At 35.6% G+C, this 26410-nt stretch overlaps 2 protein-coding genes across 2 annotated transcripts; both read left to right on the top strand.

Moving 5' to 3' along the window:
- Positions 1-305: 305 nt before the first annotated feature.
- Positions 306-3258, top strand: LOC114536263 (probable dimethyladenosine transferase). The gene is made up of 12 exons (XM_028557593.1): positions 306-434; positions 619-692; positions 896-982; positions 1154-1215; positions 1280-1373; positions 1509-1558; positions 1641-1764; positions 2069-2161; positions 2330-2394; positions 2536-2599; positions 2688-2794; positions 2900-3258. Exons 1-12 carry the CDS (start codon positions 377-379, stop codon positions 2940-2942), a joined length of 921 nt encoding a protein of 306 aa, XP_028413394.1. The 5' UTR covers positions 306-376; the 3' UTR covers positions 2943-3258.
- A 4153-nt stretch (positions 3259-7411) lies between these two features.
- On the top strand, positions 7412-12257 carry LOC114536261 (patched domain-containing protein 3-like). Its single transcript, XM_028557588.1, has 3 exons — positions 7412-7888; positions 9299-11679; positions 11785-12257. The coding sequence occupies exons 1-3, from the start codon at positions 7872-7874 to the stop codon at positions 12045-12047; spliced, it is 2661 nt and encodes an 886-aa protein (XP_028413389.1). The 5' UTR covers positions 7412-7871; the 3' UTR covers positions 12048-12257.
- Positions 12258-26410: the final 14153 nt, after the last annotated feature.

The following is a 26410-nucleotide window of genomic DNA, read 5'->3' as shown; positions in this document are numbered from 1 at the left end:
AATGACTGTAGTCACTATACGACCGACATGAGCCCGCAATTCACTCGCTATAATGTGCTATAATGCAGTGTGAACTAATTAACTAAAACTGTATATGGCCACAACGTAGAATAAATTTGTGTACTATTTATACTGAAAAGAAACTAGATGACCATGTGAAACGAAAAAAAGACAACAAGGGAAGATAAAACTAAGCAACTGTGGTGTGTGGGGCACACAAGTTCATCAAGTTTCATCTTCGGTTTCGCATCTCTTATGTCCTGCTACGTCGTGCTATTTACACTATAGTGGACTTTTCAAGACTATCCAAGTGTTGGGCTGTTGGCAAGGAACGAAGCTTTAATACTTGGCTAGAATTAATAGAAAAGTGCTAATAATGCCTAAAGAGAGAATAAAAAAGAAATCCAGGCAACATGGACAAGTTACAAGCCAAGGTTTGTATCTGTACTTAACCCATTAGCGGTTAGCCACAATATAAAACAGAATTTTTGTCCATTAGTCCATATTCAGTGGTATTCAGTGGTATATTCCTTACAGGATGGTATTCTAAATATATTGTATTCTAAATATATGGTATTCTAAATATATGGTATTCTAAATGATATTAAATATTTTTAGGAATTCAATTCAAGACTGATCTCGGTCAGCATATTTTGAAAAATCCCCTTGTTGTGAACAGTTTGGTGGAAAAGGTAAATTCTGAAGTTAATACATAGTAATTTTATGGTCCAAGCATAGTTTGTGGTGTGCATGATTTAACCCTTCGTGTAATGGAGATCATGATTCAAGTCTTGTGGATGATAATTGACCTCTAGTGGATCATGATTAAATTATTAGGTATTAAGAATTCATATAAACACCACACTAACTATTGTACACATGATTTCTTTCTTAGGCAGGGTTGAGATCAACAGATACAGTTCTTGAAATAGGTCCTGGTACAGGAAATATGACAGTGAAACTGTTGGAAAAGGTTAAAAAGGTTGGAAATCGTCCCAATTTTGTGTATCTGCTGATAAAATAATGCTATACTAATCTTGTATGATTAGAAGTCCTTCTTTACTCAAAGACCGCTATCATCACTACAGTGTAGAGTGTTCCTTATGTTTTTCGTATCTTTTCAATAAGTATATGCCTGATGTTTCTACTATAGGTAATTGCTTGCGAGGTTGATCCGAGATTGGTTGCTGAGTTAAAGAAAAGAGTGCAGGGAATGTAAGTAGTTTCCATAGGATTTCCATGAAAAATATCTGTTCTAAACTTTCCCTTATTCTTTCAGGCCATATGCTTCAAAACTGCAGGTGATAGTTGGAGATGTGTTGAAAGCAGAACTGCCATATTTTGATGTCTGTGTTGCTAATCTTCCTTATCAAGTACGTATGGTGTTTCTAATTATACCTCCAGTTTTATCCCATTTATATAATCCTTAATAGTTGATATATGTACTATGTATGTAGTAGAAAATACTGTAGTTTGTTTCATATATGAAAATATTTATTATTTTTTAGATTTCATCCCCATTTGTCTTTAAGCTTCTACTTCACAGACCATTTTTCAGGTACAACTGAGACATTGATGACAGGATTTATAAGTGTTGCAAGTGATATTGCATGTCATATGAATATATTATTTAATTTCAGGTGTGCTGTTCTGATGTTTCAAAGAGAATTTGCTCAGAGATTAGTTGCCAAACCTGGAGATAAATTATATTGCAGACTGTCCATAAATACTCAATTACTAGCAAGAGTTGATCATTTAATGAAGGTGCAGTTCAGTAAATTACAATTTACAATGTTCATGCAGTACCATAGACCCTTGTGCACCTCAACACCATTCCATACAAACTTGCATGCCGACTATAGAATATGGTGGTTATGTGTTAGATCTTCCCAATGACATTAAACAGGAAGTCTGGGTTTAACATAAAATTTAAGTAGCTCAACATTATGGAGTCATTCAAGGCTTAAGAGAAAAAGCATTTAGAAGTTAGGGCTGGCTATTGGACCATTTCTTACTCCCATGATTAAAATAATTTCATTCTCGTGATCTTTCTCTATGTTATTTTCAGGTGGGTAAAAATAATTTTCGACCACCACCAAAAGTTGAATCAAGTGTTGTCAGAATTGAACCGAAGAATCCACCTCCACCAATCAATTTTCAGGTTAGTACAAGCTGTGATTCACATGCTTCACCATGCAGCCAGTTGTATTTCTTAATTAACTTAATTACCAGCTTACCACATCCTGATTACAGGATTCCATGCATACACTACACTATACTGTGCTGGATTTCTCCTTATTTTATAGTCTACTTTTATAAACTTCTATAGGAATGGGATGGTCTTGTCAGAATAGCTTTTGTCAGAAAAAACAAAACTTTAGCTTCTTGTTTCAGGTTGGTGCATCAATCATGTTTTACCCCAAAGCATTTTTATATTGCTTGTACAGTATGTATCTAAAGCTGGAATGACCGAATGACTGATTCAGAACGACTCTTTCATGCACCATTATATTAAATTGAGTGTCTTTTATATAGTTCAAAAGCTGTATTAGAGTTGATAGAGAAAAACTACAGAATTCATTGTTCACTGAACGAAATAGTAAGTGTCTTGGAGCTAAATTTTGTTATAGTATAAAGTCCGATTTTTTATTTTTGAAAAAATAATCTGTAATCTTGTTATGTTATAGTTCCTGGAGGATAATTTTGATATTAAACCAAAAATTCAGAAAATTTTAACAGACAACGATTACGATAAACGAAGAGCAAGAACGATGGATTTAGATGATTTCTTGGGGTATGTATTAGATATACTATGACGTGCTCAGCCTCTGCAACATGTAAAATTGGAGAGCTCTTGAGGGATGGAGAGTCTTGTGGTAATATTTAATTCTATGTTTAGGTTATTACAATTGTTTAATTCAAATGGCATTCATTTTGCTTAAAAGTTGCGTGGTGTGGAGAATGAGCTGTGGCAAGAGAAGGTACGATTCAGACGTCGTTCTACGATGAATTTGCTGTTTACGTGCATCATTTCGTAAATATTAGTGGACATTTCCTGAATGAGACTTTCAGTAGAGCGTGTAGGTAGAAATCCTGGCTTGCGAGGTTGCAATTATATAAACCATAAATCACGGAGATTCTCCCATGAATGAAGAATAATATTTGTCCTGTATCTTTGTTGTACAATTCTTTGCTGAAGAATAATATTTGTCTTGTATCTTTGCCGTACAAACTTTACGCTGATCCAGGAACTTAGATATGCTTAGTTTTACGAGACGCAACCTAATGTTTCATCTCTTCGATGTGAAAAATTTCTCAATTTTTTATCAAAAAGGAAAGAATATATATCGCTTTTCTTCTGTAGTAATTTTAGTTTTTCTTAGAAGTGATCTTAGTCTGACTGAAAAAGCAGTCTCGATAATGTGGAAAGTCTTCAATACATAGAAAATAAATTAGGTTTGAAAAAATTCCGGCTTTCGAATTTGTACATCGTCAAGTACTCCGGTACAATATAAGAAGTATATACATGCTGAAGAGACTCTCAACATTATTACATCGTCCAGATTTTATGCAATAGATTTACCAGACTAATAGCGAACAAACCATGCAGTTAATAAGGGATATAATATTTTTTAAGATATTACATAATAAGTTTTCTTGTAATCTTGTTATATATATCTTATGAATATTAGTGTATATTATATATTTGATAATTTTATCTGCGTAATGAAGTTCAAAGTCTATTATTCTAATCATGGGTATGTACTATTTCTCAATACAGGCGGCTTTGACTTGCCCTGACGTATCAAATTCTGTTAGAGCACAGTACGATCACACTACGTGGTCAAACCATAGTCAAATTTGTATCAGTATTTCATTCCCCAGGCAAAACTAGTAATTTATCGACATGTAGCCATTCATCTTTTCGACATGCCGTCTTTTGAAGATTTCCCGAAGTTATTAACGCGGCAGGAGTGAGATATCTGGTTTATAAAGTCTACACAAAAAATATTTACGATCCTTACGTCTGCAGCGGGTTGGTGGGACTAAGTTTGTTTGTTGAATATTAATGAAACGTTTGTCGTCACATTTAATCAACACAGGCCAAAGCCAATATTTCACGGTAGAAACAAAGATTTCAGACAGTCTCGACCCTCAAAACAAAGGGATATTTCATTCCAGCAGAATTTTTAACGGATATATCCTATAGAGCTGTGAGAAAACTGAGAGTTATCTGTGGTGAATCTAGTCAGGTGAGTATATACACTTTGTCTGGTGATAACAGATATAGATTTAATTAACTATATTTTACTTTATTTATCATCAACATGTGAAATACTTACATTTGTATGTGTTCTAATGTTGCATAATGATAGCTATATTTCATTTGGGCAATATATAGAGTCTGCAGTTAAATAAGTATTATATTTTTCAAATATGACAGAAAAGATTGATTTACGCAACATAGAAGATTTACTAAGTCGGTAAAGATTTCTGATTTATATCAAGAGGTTAAATTTAAAAATTAAGAACTGTTTTTTATGTAACGAGATTATTCAGGTGGCCAAGGACAATATTGCCCTTCTTCCGCAGTCGTAGAGGATTACCTGTTATCATGCTCTTGTGTAACCCTGCATGTATGTAATGTTTGTTACGTTAAACCATTTATATAGAAAGAACTCTCAATCTAGAATCACAAAGCATGAACCTGCTTTACCACAAAGAGAACTAGTACAGTGAAAGCACTATATTTTCATTCAAATACATTTTATTGACACGAAAGGTCAATTTAGGCAATAAATTTATATCTTGAGTATATGACATTGTCATTAATGTTTCACGTTGTGTTTTTAAGTTGTCTCTGCATGCACGGGGCATATTTATGCACGTTGTCGTAGTTGAGTTAGATTAGTGGTAATTTTCTGGTTCAGCGGAGACGTTTGTCATTCATAAGGGCGGTGGAGTTGGAGGATTATCATGCAGTTACAAGGCCTGTATTGAGGCTGGAAAAATTCGGCAGGTTTTTGAGGTGATAATCTCACCGGTACTGAATTTAGTGAAATCAACTGGTTTGCACTGCTCTATACGACAACAATAAATTTAATTGCCTCTAGCGTGATCCAAACTCGAATTTTGAGTGCGTAAATTAAGTGGAATATTGCTATAAAAATAGGAAACACGAAAAACAAATATAAGTTCCAGAAGCCCTTTTTAAAGATAAATTCATTTATCAACAATGACAATTGTTCACATTACTATAGTCTTGTTTATAATACTTTCTTTCAACTGTGCTCGTCTTCACTCTGTCAGCTTGCTTGCTGTTTTTGTTGATACAAACGCTCTGTTGGGTATTGATTGTGAAAATGGGCTGGTTACTAAGACGAACAAGTTATATTGCAAATGCAATAGCTATAAGAGCATGTTATTACTCAATATTCAAACACTTTATTGTCACGAACGTGCAAGTCATCAAGTCTTCATTTTAGAGTCGCCCATACATGCAGACCTGCGAACATAAAAACTTAAAAACATGGAAAAGTGAACCAGCTGCAGGGTAGACAACCTTCTCTGAGTGGATTGCACTGCGTAACTCGTTTTTATTTTCAACAAATTCTGCAAGCAAATTTGAACAAATCCCAGAACAATCTTTTAATTCAATAAGATATGTTGCGGCTATTTTCCAAATTTCGATCACAAATGGTTTAAAAGATTTTGATCTTCAGTTAGCTCCGATTTCCTAAACAGCATATAGACTGCGATAGGTATATCGCGCAGTGTGAATTTAATTCCCAAAAAAGCCTAATACGTCTGCTTCTGACCAGTAACTGGCTCGAGAGTCCAGACTGTGGAAGGCGTCCTGGAAACTCGTGCATATGATTCAGATGAGAGTTTTACAACAAGTATAATTTTGCCCTCTTCAGCCATTTTAACGCTCTTAAACTCGGGGTTTTTCATTCCTGTAAATTTCTGCAAATTCACAACTTGTTTCAATGCACTTTTGGTTTTCAATGCGTTCCTAGACCGATTGTTGGATAATAAGTGAACGATGATAAGCTGAGTTTATAATTATTTAAATTAAACTCAACAACAAACCATGGTAGAATACTCCGACTTGAGTGGTAAATTATGTTGCAATACCCAGTAAGAGCACGGGGTTATTTCGACCTTTTTAGCGTTTTATTTTATGAACCTTACAGGAACGAGCTTTTTGTTACCAGGCCTGCTCGGCTTCATGCATTTCCTTGCTTTATTCTAAAGACAAACATGTATTTTACTGATGCACGTCACACATGGTGGCGGCATTGTTCTGATTGGTTTAAACGTGTTTGTATATTCATATCTCCACGTGTTTGTAGTAATATTGTAACAAGATTTTGTGTTACGCTAGATTTTCATCGTCTCATGGCATCTGTTCACACAGACAAGGAAAGCTGTCAACGTTTAAAATATGATGAAAATGGTTTTGAAAACACGGATCTTTACTTCAATTATGAATACATTTTAGATAACTTGTTATCGTATATTCCGGCTGTAGCTATACAGCCTATACTTATATTCATGTACATCCTGCTAATTGATAATTGTTAGCACGAAAAATTTAAACAATCACATAATTTTAGTTTTTTACACAATGCTATCTTGAACAATGGTGTAAAAACTATAGTTACTATGTTAGTTATAACTTCTCTTTAATTTGTATGGATAAAACGTGATGATGAAATATATTATTAAACGGTATATATCTTGTCGTGTATAAATAAAATAACTTCAAAACCGCGACTAGGCTTAAAACGGTTAATTTTTCATAGTTATAAGAGTTAGAATATGCAGCTATTTAATGAGTTCGACATCTAGAAAATTTTTCTTCACGTGCCTACAAACTAAGACAATGCTCCATAAAATAGAATAAAGTCATTGAAGAGTGGACTAGGAGGGAGACACTCAACCATGTAACCTGCAAGTCCTCGTTTTTATGCAAAAATATGCAATATATGACAGTGAAAAGACGAAACAGCCAGCCATCTCAGCGTGTTTATATTGACCACAAAATGTCATTGATGTAACTGACATGCGCGAGAACATCAAAGGTTCCGAAACAACAGAGTCTTATATTAACTCTTATTGTTCTGTTCTCCATGAGGGCATGAGCTGAGTCGAAGCAGCTGCTTCCGCGTATCCCAGCAATATAGAATAAGCAGTTTTTATTATTTCTACGTACTATAGCTCTCTTTGGGCTGTTGTTTGTGAGGGAATTCATCAAAACATATATTAACTCTAAGTTTGAGATTTGCATATATGCGTTGGCCTGAAAGCCGGAAAAGACTGTTTCCATATATTCATAATTAAACAAATATAGCTTTAATACGTTTAAGCGTTTAACATGAATTCAGTCAGAATAACAATGAACGGCTAACGGAACTTTAATGACAAGTCTTGTATCATATGTGCAAATTAATATGAATGGCTAAATTCTGGACCGTTTGCTTCATATAAACTGATGTAGCGGCAAACGATAGGCACATTTTATATACCGGTATGTCAATACAACTGAACAAAAATGAAATAGAAAATCGACAAAGCAAGTGACAAGTCTGTTATTCAGATTGAGACCGCGTGTAAAGCATGAGAAGGTATTTTGGCATCGTATAGACTTGTTATTGAAGCAATGTTGACACGGTGAAGCTGCGGGTACAAGAAAACTTGTGGTTTACCAAAGCACAACGAATCAACGTGATTGGCTTGCCAAAAAGAACGCAGTTAAGAAAGATTGTTTAGATCAAAACTATTGCTTGTTTTGTTTGAATAACATATATGTGTTATATTTACTGGCAATCTCTGACATATTTGGCTGCTAAGAAATTTCCCTCATCATGCCAAGGAAACCAAGGTATTATCATTCCTATAATCATGCACCGGCTGTCATCATCTCATATTGACTTGTTCTTCTGTCTCAGTTTTTGTTGTCTACGTTGTGTGATGCTATATATAATTGGCTTTTGTTTTGAAATTGCTGTTTCGTTTCTCTATTTCGTACCAAACTTGTATAGCTATAGCCTATACGCATAAAATTAATAATCTCATATAAACGTTTTTTATGATTTTGCTTTTTTTGTCAAAAGCAATAGGAAAATAACATATACGCGGACGCGGAATATACGACGCTGAGAAATTTTATTTTTAGTGACAACGTATTGCATGACGATAGGAGTTAAAACAAGAATAAAGTGTGATGCGTGGTGGCCTTCCTCCAAATACTTCATATAAAAATATGATAGTATATTTTTCCTATATATGCTTCTCTCAGCTGTAATATAGGAATGCAAGAGAATAAGCCATGTAGCAATAAATAGCCAATGTTTGTTCTGCCACTTAACATTTAAAATTATTCTTGTTGCGAACCACATGCATGTATTGTGTCACACTTGTACAGAAGATATCAGCAGCTGCACGTTAGTTCAATTTCTTGCGCTCCTTCCGCTACAAGCCTACAACAAAACATTTTATATCACTATATTACATATATAAACATCCTACAGAAAATTGTCTGCATGTTTATTAATTAGGAGTTATCAAGTTATTTTTATCGAGTGTTTTGTCAGATCTTATTGTTGGCTGTTATGTTTGTCGAATGATTCAGTTTTATATTTTCAAGTTCACATACAGTAACATGTATCAAGCCGTCTCGTAATCTTCTTTGAGCATGTCTCCCGGAAGACAGACAGCTTACACGCATTAAAAGTAAGAGATAAGTCACTTGAATGGCGACATAATACAAGACTTACGAAAAGGATTTCTAAACGACGAAGGCCCTCCTTCGGTGAAAACGTCGAGAAGTTTCCTATGGGCACTTAGTGAACCGTTTGATAAGACGATGTTGTGAAAAATCGTCAATACACTGCATGGGAACATGTTTGTCTTAAATAAAAACTATCTCGCATATAATCTCGCATACAATCTGCTCTCCCGTGTACATCCAAATCTAAGTCATGCATGTCAAATTTTCCCCCAGGTTCTATCCTAAGATTCCAAACAGTGGGGAAAATGTATTTAGCTGTCACTCGGCCCGGTGCTGTCATATCTTGTATATTCACAGTATTTTGCTTTTCACACTTTATGCATTTATAATATATGCGGACTTATTATGAGCTTTTTTGCCATCTAATTGGTTAAACTTCCCACCTTTTACCAGTGGGTGTTTAGAGTGGGTGGCAAAAAAAAATGAACGTTTGTGCTTATAAATGAAGAAAACAACGTTTTTCTGTTATCTAACCTTTTACTTTCTTTCTTTCATTTACAGCCTTACCTTTCGTGGAGAACCTTATAATCCTTATGAGGTCTGGTTGTATTTCTGCAGCTACTACCTAAAAGTGATCAGTGCCAAATTCCGTGTGTTAGGGGAATTTATTTGCCGGAGAACATGGACGACATTCATAGCCCTACATGTCCTACTTGCTGTTCTCGCGTGTGGGTTTACACAATTCAAGTTTGCAAATAGATGGGAGGAATTGTACGTTCCTGAAGGATGCCGCGCTATCAGCGATCTCAAAGTTGCTGATAAATATTTCAATTTGGATTATAGAGAAGAGATTGTTATCTTAACTCCAAAATATCCGGACATTTCCAACAGGTCGTCTGGTGTTCTTACCAAGGAGTGTTTTCAAGAAGCTTTGGAAATCCATAAAGCCATTACAAGACAGAAAGATTTCATAAAATACTGTACGACGTTATCAAAGGAGACAGCTGAGAGTATTTCCGATTGTGTAATGGTGAATCCGTTGGATATTGTGACTTGGTATGGTAATGGTAGTTTAAATAATGTTCCGGCACATCTTTCGTTAGCTTACTATAATGTGGATCGTTTAGCCAGTAACGGAAGAGCATTTTATTTAAATCTACCTGCAATCTTTGGAAAAACGCTCCAACCTGAACTGAAATATTCTGGATCATTGATGATGCGTTACTTTTTGCGAAATCCGCAAGACGAGACTACACTTGATAAAGTTTTGACTTTGGAGAAACGCATTCTTGATGAACTTGCTGGGTTGAAAAATAAAATGAAGCATGTGGATATGTCGTACGCCAGTACTCGAAGTGTTGATGATGCTATTGGTGAAAGTACTGGATCAGATATTCGTCTTGTATCAGTAACTTTTATTCTCATGATTTCCTTTGCTTGTATTGTTTCTGGTAATATCCGGGAAAGTGCTCGAAGTCATTCATTGCTTTCTCTATTTGGAGTGCTTGCTGTTGTTTATGGCATAGCAGCTGGTCTAGGTTTTGGTATGTGGTTGCAATTACCATTTATCAGTATGGTTGGTGTCTTGCCTTTTCTGGTGCTTGGGATTGGTCTTGATAATATGTTCTTAATTATTCATGAACTTGACCGTGTACCTCTTGATTGGCCTGTCACTCAACGTATCGCGCATGCTCTATCTCAAACTGGCCCAACCGTGACTATGACGTCCGTGACAAACGTGGTAGCGTTCGCAGTTAGTACATTAACATCGTTTCCAGCGATACGTATTTTCTGCATCTATGCCTCACTCTGCATCGCGTTCGCCTACCTGTTTATTATTACTTTCTTCGTCGCAGCCTCAAAGTTTGATGCTGATAGAATTAAAGCTGGAAAGATTGACGTTCTGCTGTGCCAATATAGCGGTAGCCTATCCAAAGCATCGGAATATTTGAAGTTCCATCGTTTACCTCACTTTTCAAGCACAAACATAATGAAAAGATGGGCAAGTTTCATCGTGAAGACGCCAATTAAACAGATAGTGATCATGATGGCTCTAACCTTGTTTGCTCTTGGAATGTACGGCACGTTTCATATTGACCAGCGATTTGATCAACACGTCGTAGCCAAAGAAGGCTCTTATTTTAAAAATTTCATCAGAACGACTGAGAAATACTACGATCAGTCCGTTCAAGTCAATCTTGTCGTCATTGGTGAACACGTTGAGTACAGCGATTCAAAGACGCAGCAAAAACTTATGAATCTTGAAAAAATTGCCTTTTCAAATGACTTCTATTTGGTCAATGCAAGTATATTTTGGTTGCCAGTTTTTAAACGCTGGGCAACCGGAAATCAAAGAAATCTCACTGGACCTGATTTCTACAATTCTGTTAAAATGTTTGTTAATTCAAAAGCAGGACAAATGTATAAACAGGATATCGTGTTTAACGAAAAAAACACGAAAATTATTGCGTCTCGAATGATCGTCTATACTATCAGTACGACAGATTCATTAAAACTACGAGATGCAATGTTGACTCTACGTGAGGACATTGATGAAAAATCTCCTCTCCCGAGCTTTCCTATCGCGAAACAATTTATAAGTTATGAACAGTACGCGCTGACCGCTAAAGAAACTGTCCGCAACCTTCTTATTGCTGCAATAGCAATACTTGGTGTTAGCAGTGTGTATCTGGTTCACCCAATTGTTATCCTATTTGTGTTTTTAAGTTTTGCCAGTCTAGTTATAGAATTATTTGGATTAATGTATATATGGGATGTTTCTCTGAATGGTATATCAATGATTGGTCTGGTAATGGCTATTGGTTACAGTGTGGATTATAGCGCTCACGTGGCCCACGCTTTTGTTGTATCTGACGTTCCTGGAAACGACCAACGTATCGTTCGTTCCCTGAGTACAGTTGGTATCAGTGTATTAATGGGAGGTAAGTGGAAGCACAGATAGAAGTATATATAATATACCACGTTATGTATAATGTAAAATCCCTGTTCTTTTGTTATAGTTTCTCATTTTATTCATCTCTTTTTAGGTGTAAGTACATTTCTTGGAATAGTGGTGATAGCGTTTTCAGAATCAGAGCTCTTCCATATATTCTTCCGTATTTTGTTTGGTATTGTGGTTCTTGGCCTTCTTCATGGTTTGTTGTTTTTGCCTGTACTTCTTGCTACGTTTTGTCCTTCATTTATGAGAGTTGCTCATCAGAAAGAGGAAGTTATGCTGCCGAATGATCCAATCGAATCACCGACTGAGATTCGTGCAATCGAGATTTGTGAGAAAGAGACAACGGTTTAGTTATTCCTCTAACAATGTTTCGACAGTTATTTATCTTTTACTATTCTTACTGTGTATAAAGAGCCTTTGGCTTCGGCTTGTATTTTTTGGTTGCGATTCCTGCGTTTGGTTTCGAAACAGGTTGTTGAAAACCAGCAGCGTAGCCAGCCTGTCGATTTGTCCCGCTATGCTAATATTTTAGTGTTCACTGACTGTGAAAACAATAAATTTCAAAAGACATGAATAATTATAATACCTCGAAATTTACATAGCGGGACGAAATCGTCAGGCTGGCTACGCCACTGTTGAAAACAGATCTTGGACCGGCGTGAAAACGTGCTAAATATTTTTCAAGTTTACAACGGGAACATTAAAAACAATAGATAATGAGCTAAAATTCAAATTCCAACATTTTAATGTTTCCGTACATGAAGAATTCATGAAGTTTGAAATGTGCATGTCTGAAATGTGTATTGTATTAAGTTAAAGAATTAAATTAGATTTAATACGCGGGAAGATATAAGTATATACGATGTCTTTTAATTCAAGAGCAAGATGTGTGTTTTTTGAAACAAAAAACGCGCAGTTATTCGCAGATATATATGTCAACTCATGAGTCTAAATTTCTTTGTCTTCAGCTGGCTGATGACCGAAAGTTGCGACTTATTAGAAATGAGATTGCTCCTAGCTGTCTCCGTTTAAATAATGACATTTATCAAATCTGCTCAACTTGCTTATAGTTGTATGCATGCCAGACTAAGTTGAACTAGAATGTGTAAAATGTGAAATATATACTACTCTGTGAACTGTAGTGTGTAAAGTGAAGGTAATCGATCCAACTTTGAAATGCCATCACACCCATAACCTTTTATTCATTTTAACGCCGTGTAGTTATAAAAATTCTTACTGAATTTAATACTGATCCGAAACTTTGTTATTCGTACTAGCAGACTGTAGTTTTCAAGTGGTTTTTCCATACAATTGCAAAAATTTTTTTAATAAAAGTTGACTTGCGGTAAAAAAAATTCATTGGGTAGAAGGTTTGAGGCATTAAACTTTTTTGTGTTGAAAAATCACAGAAAAGGTGCCTTTTATAGGCGTGGTTGGCGTGATAAAGTTGGATTTTACCTTACAACAGGTGATGCTACACGGTATTTAATTAACTGAGCTTAAAATTGACTAGAGACAGAAATTAAGAATATTAATTTAATCAAAGGCGTCAATGCTTTAAATATTTAATGATATATAATACCTCAGCCGATAAAGAATAATTTGTAAACACTCAGGGCGTTAGACAACACGCGATAAGTGAAGGCATGGCCCTGGTACCTAGAATTGGGAGAATATAAAAGTTTACTTCTCTGGGAATATATTTGAAAAACTAACTATGGTAGTAGAGCAGTTAATAGAGCAGATAATAGAGCAGTTAATACAGACCACTTTACTATAAAGGAGGTAATTATTTATTGAATATAATGTATACGTATAGAGATTGTATATAACCTTATATAATAGCCCTGTTTGACTACAGGCAATTTATTGGCACGGCTAAAATGGGTACCCGTGCCCAATATTATTGGTGCTCAGGCTACCAAAAAAAGGCCGAGTACGGATGAAATGGGCACGCCGATGAATTGAATGTAGTGTAAGCGGGGCTAATGTTATATATTCGTAAATGACGTTTGGATGAAATTTTAATTATTTGATTCAAAATAAATTAATAAACTTTTTGTCATATGTTTTGATTTCCAATTTGAATTCTATATTTGGAAAGTGCAAATAGTAAACCAACATCACGTATGTTATATATTGATAGTGCTTGGTTGCATGTGATCGTGCAATGAAAGATACGTTAGCAGGTGGATGGATAATTGTGAAAATATATGAGCAAACAGAGCCAGTGGAATTATTCCACGCTCGCTCTCGAGTGAATGAGAAATTTATGAATTTACTGAACAAAGCAAATATGTTGTTACGTTTTTTACGGTTCCATTCAGTATGGGGCTGTTACGTCATCTGGCTCAAACTATATATGACATAAAATTCAGATGTTTTATGACTTTATCATGTTTGTGTCTGGAATGTGGCACAGGAATGAACTATTTCTGCAAAGTGTTCCACGTATTTAATCTCAGTGTACTGTATCGCTTTTAGGATCACCATTATCAAATTCTAACCATCTGTTAACTTGACCTTATAAGCTGTTTATAAACAGAGAGTCAGACCGAACATACACCACAAAAGTAAGTTTTTTCCAGGCTGTGTGTCTCTAGTTGGCGAGGCAAAATTTCATGACATTAAACATTAAAACCACAATAAAATAGGCATGTATTATCAAGAGGTTATCAAAGAAATATCAGTTAAACTTCATCCCCGGACCCCGTAGCCCTGTAGTTTTTTTTAATTATATAGATTACGTAGGCCCTACAGCCATGTGTTTATAGATTCGTGTTGTGCGTAATTTAGCTACATTAAGACATTATTTTGGTGCTTTCCCACATAAAGCTATAAGCGACCTTTCATGGCAGTAAGCAACAACTGTGCATCTATTCAGCTAGAAAGATGAAATGGTTCTCTTGACGTTCACAATCATTGTTGACATTGCTTTGCGTTGTCAACCAATAACCACAGGCCCACAGAGAGCCAAGGTAGCCGACCCGGTAAACAATATGAGGTTTGTAGGTGATTAACTGTTGAACCAATAAAAATCAAAGTGCCCCTTGTATTCATGTCGAATTGATCCCTCCCCTCCTATTGTGCTGGAACAAAGAAGTGAGAAATATCACACAATTAGTGACAAATACCTATAATATCATTTAGGCATTCCTAAAATTGGACACGGCGCTCGACGAAGAGGAAGAGTCAAAATAGGCCCGTTGGCTTCTATAATACAGGGCTGTTTCTTTCTCTTATAACTTGTATCACATTACGTTATATCATAAAACACTGGAATGTCGAAAGGAAAGTCGAAAGGAAACTAAACCTAATTTAGCGGGATTGTGGCGCGTGTGTTGGCGGTGCTATAGTGTCAAGTGACAAATCTTCTTAATGGTCGTGTAGTAATTTACTCACAAGGAAGATCAACGGAAAGTCAATGTTGGTATTTGCTCAAAGCGTAATTACAAAGATGCGAATATTTTGCGCCATTCTCCTTATTTTCTGTTCAAGGCAAACTGGTGAGTTGTAACACAATCTGCAGTCTGGTGTAATTTATCTCCACTGTAGGGGAGATGAGACGTAAGAGTTTAGACGACAAGCTAAACCTCCTTTAGATCGTTACATACTTCCACTAGGGAACACTTTGTACAATGTCAAGGTACATGTGTATCTTGCGTCATTTGACTTTTGCGCAATGTGCTTTTTGATCTTATGTTTAATTATGACGATTTGAAATATTTTGATCATTTGTCCACAGTGCTTCATCTCAACAACTGGTCACTCGTTTTAATTGCGCTTGTTTTATGACTGTTGCTCATCTCATTAATTTACGCCCAGTATAGCTGAGAGTATCTTAGTGGGAAGCTAAATATTTTATAAGTTAACCAATCTACAAATATATATTAATTGCAGAAAATACTCGTATTACGAAATATAGAAAACAGATTTTTTTATCTTTCTGTCGGATCAAGACCTCCTTTGCTGCCGCAGTAGATGGCATGGAGGCTAAACTCTGTTGGAGAGATGAATTCATGATAATATATTATCACATTTGTGTAGACGATGACTTGCTTTTATAGGCGATATAACAACTTCGCAAATTACTTATAATTATTCCACGAGTCAATTGTCTTTATACAGTTCACTCAAAGTTTAATTATACCCTCTATCTCTTTGACTTTGCCGTATTATACACAATCATGCATGCAGTATACCTTATTCCCAAGGCAAAGCTATAGATAGCATCTATACAAGTTCAAAATTAAATGTAATAAAACACAAAGATCTTGTAAAACAGTTTATTTTATTAAATTTTCTAATTAAAGGTAATTGATAACCACAATGGTGAGCATGCAGAAAAGTAAGGATAACCCAAGGGTCAAATTTGCTCGGGTTAACAAATATGTATGCAAAACACTAAACACTCATAATAGAAGTGTCCAAATTCTGGCGTTTTAAGTTGAAGTATTTGAAAAATTTGAATGCGTTCTCAGTAAATTTGCTGGAAAAAGGTGTTTAATTAAATATTATAATTCGCTAACCAAGATCACAAACATTCGGGCAATGATGACTAGACGATTTTTTTCTCTAATCGCTTTACTATTCATTATAAGTCTAATTGCTGTTTTTTCTGTTCATGTTCTTCAATGATGCACGATCAGTATCGTCTTTGGAATTCAGGAGTATTTTTCACGAGTCTATACCGTCATAATCTGTGTTCTCATGAACAGCAGGGGATCTCCGGTCTCCTCTCAGGCTCTCAGCCACAACTGTTACATGGCCATGTTGAAACAACACATAGTTATCACAAACAGTCAAAACAAACATTTAATATTAGCGATGCTGTTTTGGTATTTTCTCTAAAAACACAGAACGATCTATGCTGCTGTAGACACTACACACGAAGATAGAATTAAAAACATCGGAATATTTAGAGACAGTGACAAATTAAAAAGCGGAATTAAGAGCGGAAATTGGATATAGGCAAAACGCTATTCCAATACGACATGTGCAGATTCCATAAGAACATTTAACACACAGACCTATCGTAGTCTGACAAATATATGTTACATGTGTGTTGTATAAATTCAAAAAGTCAATATTGTCTTAGGTTGCACTTGGACATGATCATGGTCAGGATTATTACTATATTAGCGAAGCTCATACTTTGCGGATTAAAATTGCTAAAATAGTTCAATTAAACCAATTTTATTATTGTTCTGACCAACTAGATATTGGTTTATAGCCGTCTTTAAACTGTTTCAAAGATGTAACTTTAAAATTCAAATGATTACATTCACACCTGGATGTTTAGGTCTATACTTACACAATTCAACCAATCAAAAACAAGGGTTTTGTATTTAACTACAATTTAAATGGGTAGTTAAAAAGTAGTTTGACGCCCCCATAGGTTGCTTCAGGAAAATCTGCTTAAACTATTTTGTTTTACCTAATTATTTAATGAAATTATGTAATACATCAGAAATAAAATTACAATAGAATAGAATGTGAAGAAAAACAAAAACAAGAATTAGCAAAAATTCTCACATTACAAAATATAATCACATTACGAAATATAATAAGTTATTTTAGTATTCCTCAAGATTACCAGTAAAAATGTCGTCTGTCAAAGGTCTTTCGTAAATACAAGTCCTATAGCTTGCAAAGGATGATGAACTAGATTGAACCATTATTTCTCTATGTAGTATTATAAACAGATGATCTATGATTATCCTTGTTAATTGAGTTTCAATCTAGCAATCAAATGCAAGATCAGTTTTACACTATGACTATGACTATGTTTTTATTTCTTCTCAATTTTTTTATTCAGTTAAAATTTTATTTTCTCTGTGTCATGCAGCCAAAGGTCGTTCAATTCTATCAAAATTTGCCACGGGCACATAGTTGAGGAACTTCTCAATTAAAGCCTGATGAGTTGAATTATTTTTTTTTTCAAACGTTCAGACGTTTTGATTGAGGGCTGTCATCAAGTGATATCCCTGAAAGAACCCGCATTCATAATGCAGTCGTAGATAAAAAAAAGTGTCGGCGCCAGTTCTAAGTTTTAAGCTGTAAAAAAATACTGAATCAATCATGAATGTGCGCCGGGATATTTACTATATATACCACGTGCTTGGGAGAGCGCAGGCGATAGCCAAGTTCAGGTGACAGGTGCTCTATTGATTCACAATAACCACGCACCTTGTTTATAGAATTTGATATTCTGCAACACCTAAGCTCAGAAATGCTCGGGATGAAGAAAAAGCCCAGCGCCCAAAATGTGCACTGACAACTGTCAACAAAATTTGATCCGACAATACCGAACATTGTTTTCCCATGAGGTCAACAGTTATGGCCGGTGTTATCTTATTTTGAACGAGGCTTAGCCGGCAGACAACCTCACAAGAATGCTGTTGTGATTTCGTTGCCAGTTAGCAACTGCACTAACAGGAAATAAATCTTCTGCTATAGATGGTTTCAGGCTACAACTGCACTTGTTTGTTGTTTGTTGACATCGTCAACTAGTCTAGACTCGGGCTTTTAATACCTTTAAAGGTCCTCGATGTGGTCTTGAGAATAAGAGGAGAAATCTGAACACGTTTAATTCAGCTAATATTTAAATGTTACAAGAAAACTGCAACGAACTTCTCGATAAACCCCCAATGCAGCATGGCAAAAGAAATCACAGATCTAAATTTGAATAAACCTTTGAAGCCAGTCAAAGCCTCAGCGAATCGCGAGAAGGCGCCGGTCGAGTTTCCGTATCACCAAATAATATGACCAAATAATATGACCTTCAAATAGCTTTTAGGTGGCATTTACCGCTGGTCGGCTGGGTCGAAGACTTACTCCTGGAATAGGAATACCACACTTACTCCTGGAAACTAGGTTCGTCGATCTCCATCTTGGCGTTTCCAATGACAATATTAATCTAGCCTTTATCTCGTTAGTGTAGGATTATCCTTGGGTAAAAAACACCTTGTTATACTGAAGCAACACGCAGATTTTTCAACTATTTATAAGCTCTTTTATCTACGAAACTTCCTAATTCTCATTAGCCTTTTTACGTCAGCGTCTTCTGACGCAAATTCCCATGCTAAGCTGCCTCGGGAAGCACGCGGACGTGAGTAAAAACACTCACTAATATTTTGAATCCAGTTTTACTTGGTAAACAAAGTCAGTGACGTAAGTAAGACTAACTGGAGAAGATATAGAAATAGGTACAGATTTTCATCACGTCTGTGTCCTAAGGCTAAGGTTAGTTAGATTCTTCTTCCGTTTGCTGATATTCTCAAGAGACCGCTCTGCAAAACTTGAGATTAATAACTTGAGATTGCATTTTTTGCGATTTTTTACCCCCAATAGATTTTGACCAGTTGTAGATGATTTGTGGAAACAGTGGAATATCTGAACTAATTATATGTCTTAAGTCGACTATGTCCTCTTACACTCTCTACAGCCTACATGAGTATAACAGGACAGTTCTGAAGTATTTTGTGATTTTTGTCAGATATTTGATTCACTCTATTATTACGAAACCCCTGGCATGATTAGACTCACTGTTATTTGATTGAAATTCACTTAATTGCCACTTCCCTAAAAGAGCCTTCAGTGTAATCCTATTTGATAATTGAAAATGCAATTACGCGCAGCAACAAGAATGGCAATTGTAGCAGTATCGACAGTAACTATGACAACAGCAACGACAAGAGTTAAAACAGTCGTCTCTCACTCGGAGACAAAAACCACAGCGTACAACTGCGTAAAGCAAGATTCTCATATCATAGTATAAAGTTTTTATTAATCATACCATAGTATAAAGTTTTTATCTATTCCACACCACTGTCTTGGTTGGAATGCAGCTAAGAGGGGCTTATTCCGTTATTGGGATTTCCCAGCTCTTGGCTGAATTCCAGGCGGCTAGCTGGCTGGCAACGTTTATATACTTTATAACCCAGTAAGATTAAATTACACCTTCAATGCGCTTTACAAGATACTGGCCGTTTCTATGCAAGTATTCCAATCAAATCCATTTTCAAATCGATCAATATTTTTGAATTCTTGACATATAGAAAAACAGACGCATTTTTGTGCCATTTTCATCGACTGATGCAATTTAAAAATCAACCCTTTTTCGGACAGACCTTGAAATATTACATGAATACTGGTGGATCTCGACCTTGTGGGATAGTCAATGTTATTAATGTTATATACGAGTAGGCGTACGTATCATAAATAGATCTGGTTCAAGTCTGGATCAATCTCTTTATTTTGGTGCATTGTTCGCAAACAGTCTCAAAAAATATATTCACCAACATTCCTGGTCTGTTGTGTCAATCAGGTTTTTAATTTAACCATAGTTTGCTAAAGAAATGGAATTTAAATGTACAGTAGTTGAGAGATTGTTAAGGCGGTATTGGCCGAGACATCCCACGACGTGATAGTAGCAGTTACGACTGAACTGATGGGAATTGTTTGATTATGTAAATCGGATTTCAATCCTTCAACCGCGCAAGCCAGAAGTTGTTTTCATTCTCGATGTTAAGTTCCAATCTTTTCCTTGTTCAATTCTCTGTTTATATTGTTAAAGGTGTTGATTCAGAAAGAGAGTATCTTAAACAAGTAACACTTACTGAAGCAAGACCGATATCATCAACAGCAATATACCTCGCGTGGAAGGGACCAATAAAACATCCGGGCGGGATAGGATATTCTATTCATTTAAAAAAGGGATCGTCAACGATACAACAACAGAAGAATATCACTGGATCAATATCAAATGCTATAGTGGACGGTCTCGAAGGAAATATGAGATATGAAGTGTGTGTGAGCGTTGTGGACCAGCATTACAAAACAACGAGAAGTACTTGTAATGATGTCGTTGTGATCACTACACCAGCACAATTGGGTAAATATGCGTATTTGTTTTTATACGTCCGTACGTATTTATTAGTTGCGATAAACTTATATATATACCTGCATGCTAAAGTTCACTCATGCACACCTAAACTCATTGTGTCCAGAACTGATTCCTATAATAGACTAAGTTCTTGAAGGACTTGCTTGCCCCTAAAAAAGTGAAGCAAAATCATGGCGGACAAAGTTATTGAAATGTGAGAAGCATGCAATGGGAGCATGTCTTCCAGGAATTATTTTATAACTCAGTGGTTGGAATTTTAATCAGTTTGATTTTGAATGTTTTATCTTCAACCATAACTAGATTTCCTAGTGCAAGTCTGTTATCATTGCAAAAATTGGGTCAGTTTAAAACTGTGCATTGTCAAATAAATATACCGAGATATCCTTTTAACTGCACCAGAAATTGGACTATACCTAAATTTGTTTCCGGCTAAATTGCAGTGTTTAGCCAGGTTTTCAAATGCCGGTAGAGATATAAGAAATATAACACAATTATATGGGCGTAAAATATGTCCAATTATGATAAATAAAAACTAGCATCCATTCATTCCATTGTTCAAACTTCAAAATTATCCTACTCTTTCTTGAATCTCGGGTGATTGGTCTCTTGTCAACAGCCCCGAAGGCCCGTTTCATATGTCGACAAACAAAGACATGTTATCATTAGCATAGCATGCATTAACATTAGGTTCAGCAAGTGGAAAGTTCGACGTCTGTTTCAGATTCTTAAGACGAATAATACTAGGAAGTAGGAATTGTTGTCTCATTTACAAATTTTGGCTTAAAATGATGCTTTTGCTTTTGGGAAATATACTCAAGGGATATTGTATGTGCAACGCTTGTTGTGTCCAGGAGAACATAACAGCCATATGCCATATGCCATAGTTCACCAGTGTTCGTTTATACGAGAAATCTAGCAACAGATCTAGTCTGTGTTTCCGTGGAACTTTTCATCCACCCACAGCGCTGGAGCCGAGTGTCCAAAAACGTAATTTGTCCGGAGATTGTTGGAACATTGAGATTAACAGCATCGACCATAAAACACGAGAAAATTAGCGGCAATTTCATTTGTTTTGAGTGTGATACACCGGCAGTTGTGAGTATACTCAGGATTCTACTTTATATGTTTTTGTATTTGTATTGTTTGTTGCACCGAACTAAAATACCAGGCCACATTACACGTCAACCCATATCATTATCTATGTTTGACAATATCATTTTTCCAGCCTTCGATTGAACCATGTGCATTCTAATAACTGTAGTCTGCATGTACGTGGTTATATTTGAAGGATGAGTACACAAATTACATGCATGCATGCAGTGTTCTCAAAAAAGTGATACGGTTTTTAATTCTTTTAATTCGGCCAGAGCTTTGCTAACCCCCAGGCCCAGGTTCTTTTCGGATTAGTATAAAAGTTGACTAGTTGAGTATAATGCTTTGAAAGAAATGCTTGCTGCATAGATTGCATGCTATATGAAGGCAAGACTATGTGTGCCTTAATTGTTGAGCAATTTTAAATATTAATTAAAATATAAAAACACTGTTTTTATTCATTGGGTTAATAGTTGGAACATTTCCTCATGCTGTGTTTATGTTATAGCAGATTACTTCACTTTAACTTCATCACTTTCCAAAAGCATTTGAAATTAGTTTTGACGTTACTTGCTGTGTAAAGCAAAGAGGAGCAACGCATGTGAGCGTTAGAATATATTGGGAGGTAGATCCCGCCGAGGAAAGAAAATGAAGGCAGCTGATCGTTGGATTTGCTGTCCGTTAGCTTTTCTTTAAATCACTAATGAAACATGCAAGATTGGATATTTTGATAAACAACTAATCTTTGAATATCGATAGACAGCTTGCCATTTTCTCCATACTGACCCTGACCTGGGTTATTATTTGGAAGGTTTTCAAACATAAAACATGTTTGAATTTCATATGAATTAGGTTTGAAATTTTGATTTTTAATTGAAGGAAATGCATGTTAATTGCTTTGCCTTTCTATATATGCGTGATTTAAATTTTTATGACGGAAGCTTATGCATGCACTCAATAGTGCATATGATGGATTTGACAAATAAAGTGATTGAAAAATAAAATGATAAAATGATTTAAGGTTGGCTAACGATACGCTCGCTAAATACATTGAATAAACTCTTGCAGTATACTTATGAGGTTATATACTGTTTGTTTAGCTGTCAACATCAGCACATGTTTCTGTTATCATCACAATGTATTGTAGGATTAAAGAAAGGTTTAAACTTTGAAGACTGAGAACTATATGAGATAATGTTTTAATACAGACATCATTACTGCTTCATGAGTTCATGTTTACATTTTCCGTGTTATATACAAACTAAAAGCTTCGCATTCTTAATGTGTAGCCATGCAGGATTAAATTTCTTGCTCTTTTGCAGCTGTTGTTAATATAGTGATAAATCTTGAAGTGTCAGGCGTTTAAGTAATCTGTGCCTTCTGTCACTAAAGAAAACTGATAAAATAGCTCGAGCTGTTTGACGTGTATCCATTCCAAGTATTCCAGTAGAACGACTTGGGTCATCGTCAGGCGATTCGTGTACTTTCGCGCGGTGTGACTTCTTCAAAGACAGGTTTAATTGTTTCTTGGTGCATGGGTCACTTTGTTTCATTGTAAAGATTCTACTCTTGTGGATTTAAGAACAATACTGACTCATATTTTATGTGGATAAAGATAAAAAACAGTTGCTTGTGATCGATTATTTCAACTTGTGTATATTTGACATATATTACCATAAAGACGAAGCATATATGGGATGATTACAGCTGGACTGGAGTAACCTTTGATCAACAGAGGGCGGATTGGAAATGAATTAAACTTTTCTATTATTTGCATTGTTGGGCGCCCATCCTCTTAGCATATATACAACCTCTCGCTGGGCAGAGATAACCCGAAACCCCTGACAGTTACGACAATATATTAATAATTGCATGCTTATTATAAGTCGTTCATCGTTCCATCTTTGACTCAATCATTCATGTCTGTCATGGAGCTATTCTAACGTGACTGCAATACCCGACTGAACAGCTGTCCAGATAACTATCTGAAGGTGTAAACAGGACCTATAGGTCTGATTCTCCAGAATATTCAGTCATATCATAAATTAAAAACATTGTTGCCGCGTTGAGCGTGCCTGATGCCATGAGTTACCGAATTGATATATGTTATCTATTTCAACTAAGTGGAGAATAAACGTCATCCATGGTTTTACGTTGCTATCCTTGGCATACTTCAGTGATTACTTACAACCAAAGAATGTACCGTTTGTGTTACTAAAAGACGTTCATCTGTGTGGCAGATGACTGTTCAAGAATTTTATTAAAATGAGATCATTGGTTATAATCATTGGATTCTTTGCAAGCGCAAGTTGTTGGCTTTCTGAAAGGGGTAAGCTAGGATTATTCTTGACATTCTACTAATGATGGGCAGCCAGCATTAACAAACTTAGCTATATCAGCATTCTGTTAAGCTTATTCAGTCATTTATACAAGATCGCGTGCTGTAATTGCCCGTAGGCCACTATTAGCGAACAAGTTGTCTTTTTCCGTGGCGCGGTGAAACTCATTACTGATGTCATCGGAGTAGTTGAAGAAAAATACTTGAAGTGCAGGTTCTAGCCAACATATACATCAAATAACTAAGAGGCGGGATTTATATATTTTCTTTTAATTCCTATGTGATTTTTCATCAGTTACTCAATGTTTTAAAGGCGTGATTTTATTGTGATTTTGTCAACTTTAGTGATTTTCACAAGAACAGTTAGTTATAAGAAGCAATGTCTATGATTGATTCCCCTCATGAAGGTCATGAAACAATATTACAAGACACCCATCATCGTTATATTTTCCAACACAAATATTTAAACTGAAGTTACTTTGCAATTTTCTTAATTTCTTAGCAATTTCCTCTTTTTTGTTTTCCCACAATACCAAGCACTTAGTTTTCAACACCGAATGGGAATAATTTAATCTGCAGGTATCCATATTCCATACACATTCTCCTCGTGTTTACATGTTTACATGCATATACGATGATTTTGTTTAGGACTAGAACTTTTGATTTTTACAGCTAAACATAGCATGTACGGGTTTCATAAGTTTACTTCGAAAACCTGGTGAATCGATCGAGTATTTTGTAAAGAGAAAAGTACGTATATGATTTGGAACATGCATATTCACATTTTCCGGGTGAACTTTGGAGAATGGTAGTTCTTTTAGCTCTAGTACCAAAAACAATGGAAGGGTAGATCAAAGTTCCGATGAAGCCGATATGGCAAAATGCCATAGGAAAATTCATACGTAAAGAAAATGACGGTCATTGACCATGACTGTTCTCTTCTATGATTATCATAATTACGACTCAGCACTCTAGCACGTCAGTATGGCACATCCATAAGGACTATAGATTACAGATTGCTGACTTTAGATTACCTATTATTACTTTTGAAATATGCATGACATTTTCACATTGACTGCACGAAGTATTCTTAGGGCCTCCATGCATGCATGTACTCTGTATTTCGAGAATATTACTGCATGAGAATATATAAAGAGGATGTTGCAGGCAGGAATACTTAGGTTTATGTCGGAAGGCCTTCTTTACACAATTCATTGTGAACGGCAACTTGTAACTGGTTTGGACGTTTTCATCTCTCGTGTCCTAAGAGTTAGTTGTAACTGGGGGACTGGGGACTCGTATATACCAAGTTGCAAATAGATATTTGCATGATTAAAAACATCTGAAGTACAAAACGACAAGACGCCCCTACAATAAAGTTACATTTCTCTCGGACTACGTTGAAACGGGGTCGAAATTGCGTAAATATTAATATTATAATCCTAATACTGATGAACAGCTGTAATCTTTTTATCTGTGAAGTGTCGACGATGGCACTCTATGAATATTTAATCATCTGAGTCTCTTAAACTTGCATGTGACAGAGCAGTTGATGTTGAGTTTTAATGCAAAAAATAATTCTTGACAAAATAAGTTTTGGTTCAAGAATGTTCTTCATAAACTTTATTTAATTTAAAATCTATATCAGCTTATTCCTCTGATAATGTTGTTTTTAGAGGGGATGCCAGATAATGAAGCACTAAGGCAAATATACATATTCTATTGTTGATACTTTTTTTGGTTAGTAATTTTAGCACACAGATGGCATAAAAAACGTAACGTATCATCCTCCACTAACAACTTGATTTGAAACAACAAGTATCTCACAAACGGCGAGGATTTACTACCACACTTGCTGATGCCTCTACGATTTTTCATCATTCTTATCCTGCATTCATTAGGCGTTTGTAAACTTTTTTTTGAGATTAATCCTCTGATAAATAACTTCTATTATTACTTCATACCGTCTAAAAAAACACCTCTAAAAAGACACCTCTGTGCATGTGCAAACAGCCTATATAGCATTAGTTAGTGCATGGCAATCAAATATGGCAAACGTACGATTCTTATCTAGTGAATAAATCATTCATGCATATGTGAAAAGATATATAAATAAAACAGATGTAATTAAAAACATGAATTTGTGACGACACTGACATGTTTTAATTACTGCGCCTGCTTTATAAAAGTTTTTTTAACCTCAGATTTATAAAGTAATATTGAAAGGTAATTTAAGCTGTTTTAAAAACTCGCCATGTTGCTTTTCGCTTATCTAACGATTTTAATGAGCTCCAGACACTTAATGCACTTGTGGCTTTAATCAACTGATATGCAGTTAATGGATAACGTAAATGTAGATAATAAGTTTGGTCTAAT

Source organism: Dendronephthya gigantea, unplaced genomic scaffold (genome assembly GCF_004324835.1).
Source record: "Dendronephthya gigantea isolate DGI-Jeju-01 unplaced genomic scaffold, DenGig_1.0 000133F, whole genome shotgun sequence".
NCBI lineage: Eukaryota > Metazoa > Cnidaria > Anthozoa > Malacalcyonacea > Nephtheidae > Dendronephthya > Dendronephthya gigantea.
The sequence above is the reverse complement of the archived record's forward strand: the minus strand, read 5'-3'. Positions and strand labels throughout refer to the sequence as shown.

Bases quoted from the DNA above. Each gene is read 5' to 3' on its own strand.
- LOC114536263 (XM_028557593.1), top strand. From the start codon at position 377: ATGCCTAAAGAGAGAATAAAAAAGAAATCCAGGCAACATGGACAAGTT. The intron at 1,559-1,640 runs GTACAACTGAGA...ATTTAATTTCAG, and splicing joins CTTCACAGACCATTTTTCAG to GTGTGCTGTTCTGATGTTTC. The intron at 2,395-2,535 runs GTTGGTGCATCA...TCTTTTATATAG, and splicing joins ACTTTAGCTTCTTGTTTCAG to TTCAAAAGCTGTATTAGAGT.
- LOC114536261 (XM_028557588.1), top strand. The intron at 11,680-11,784 runs GTAAGTGGAAGC...ATCTCTTTTTAG, and splicing joins TATCAGTGTATTAATGGGAG to GTGTAAGTACATTTCTTGGA.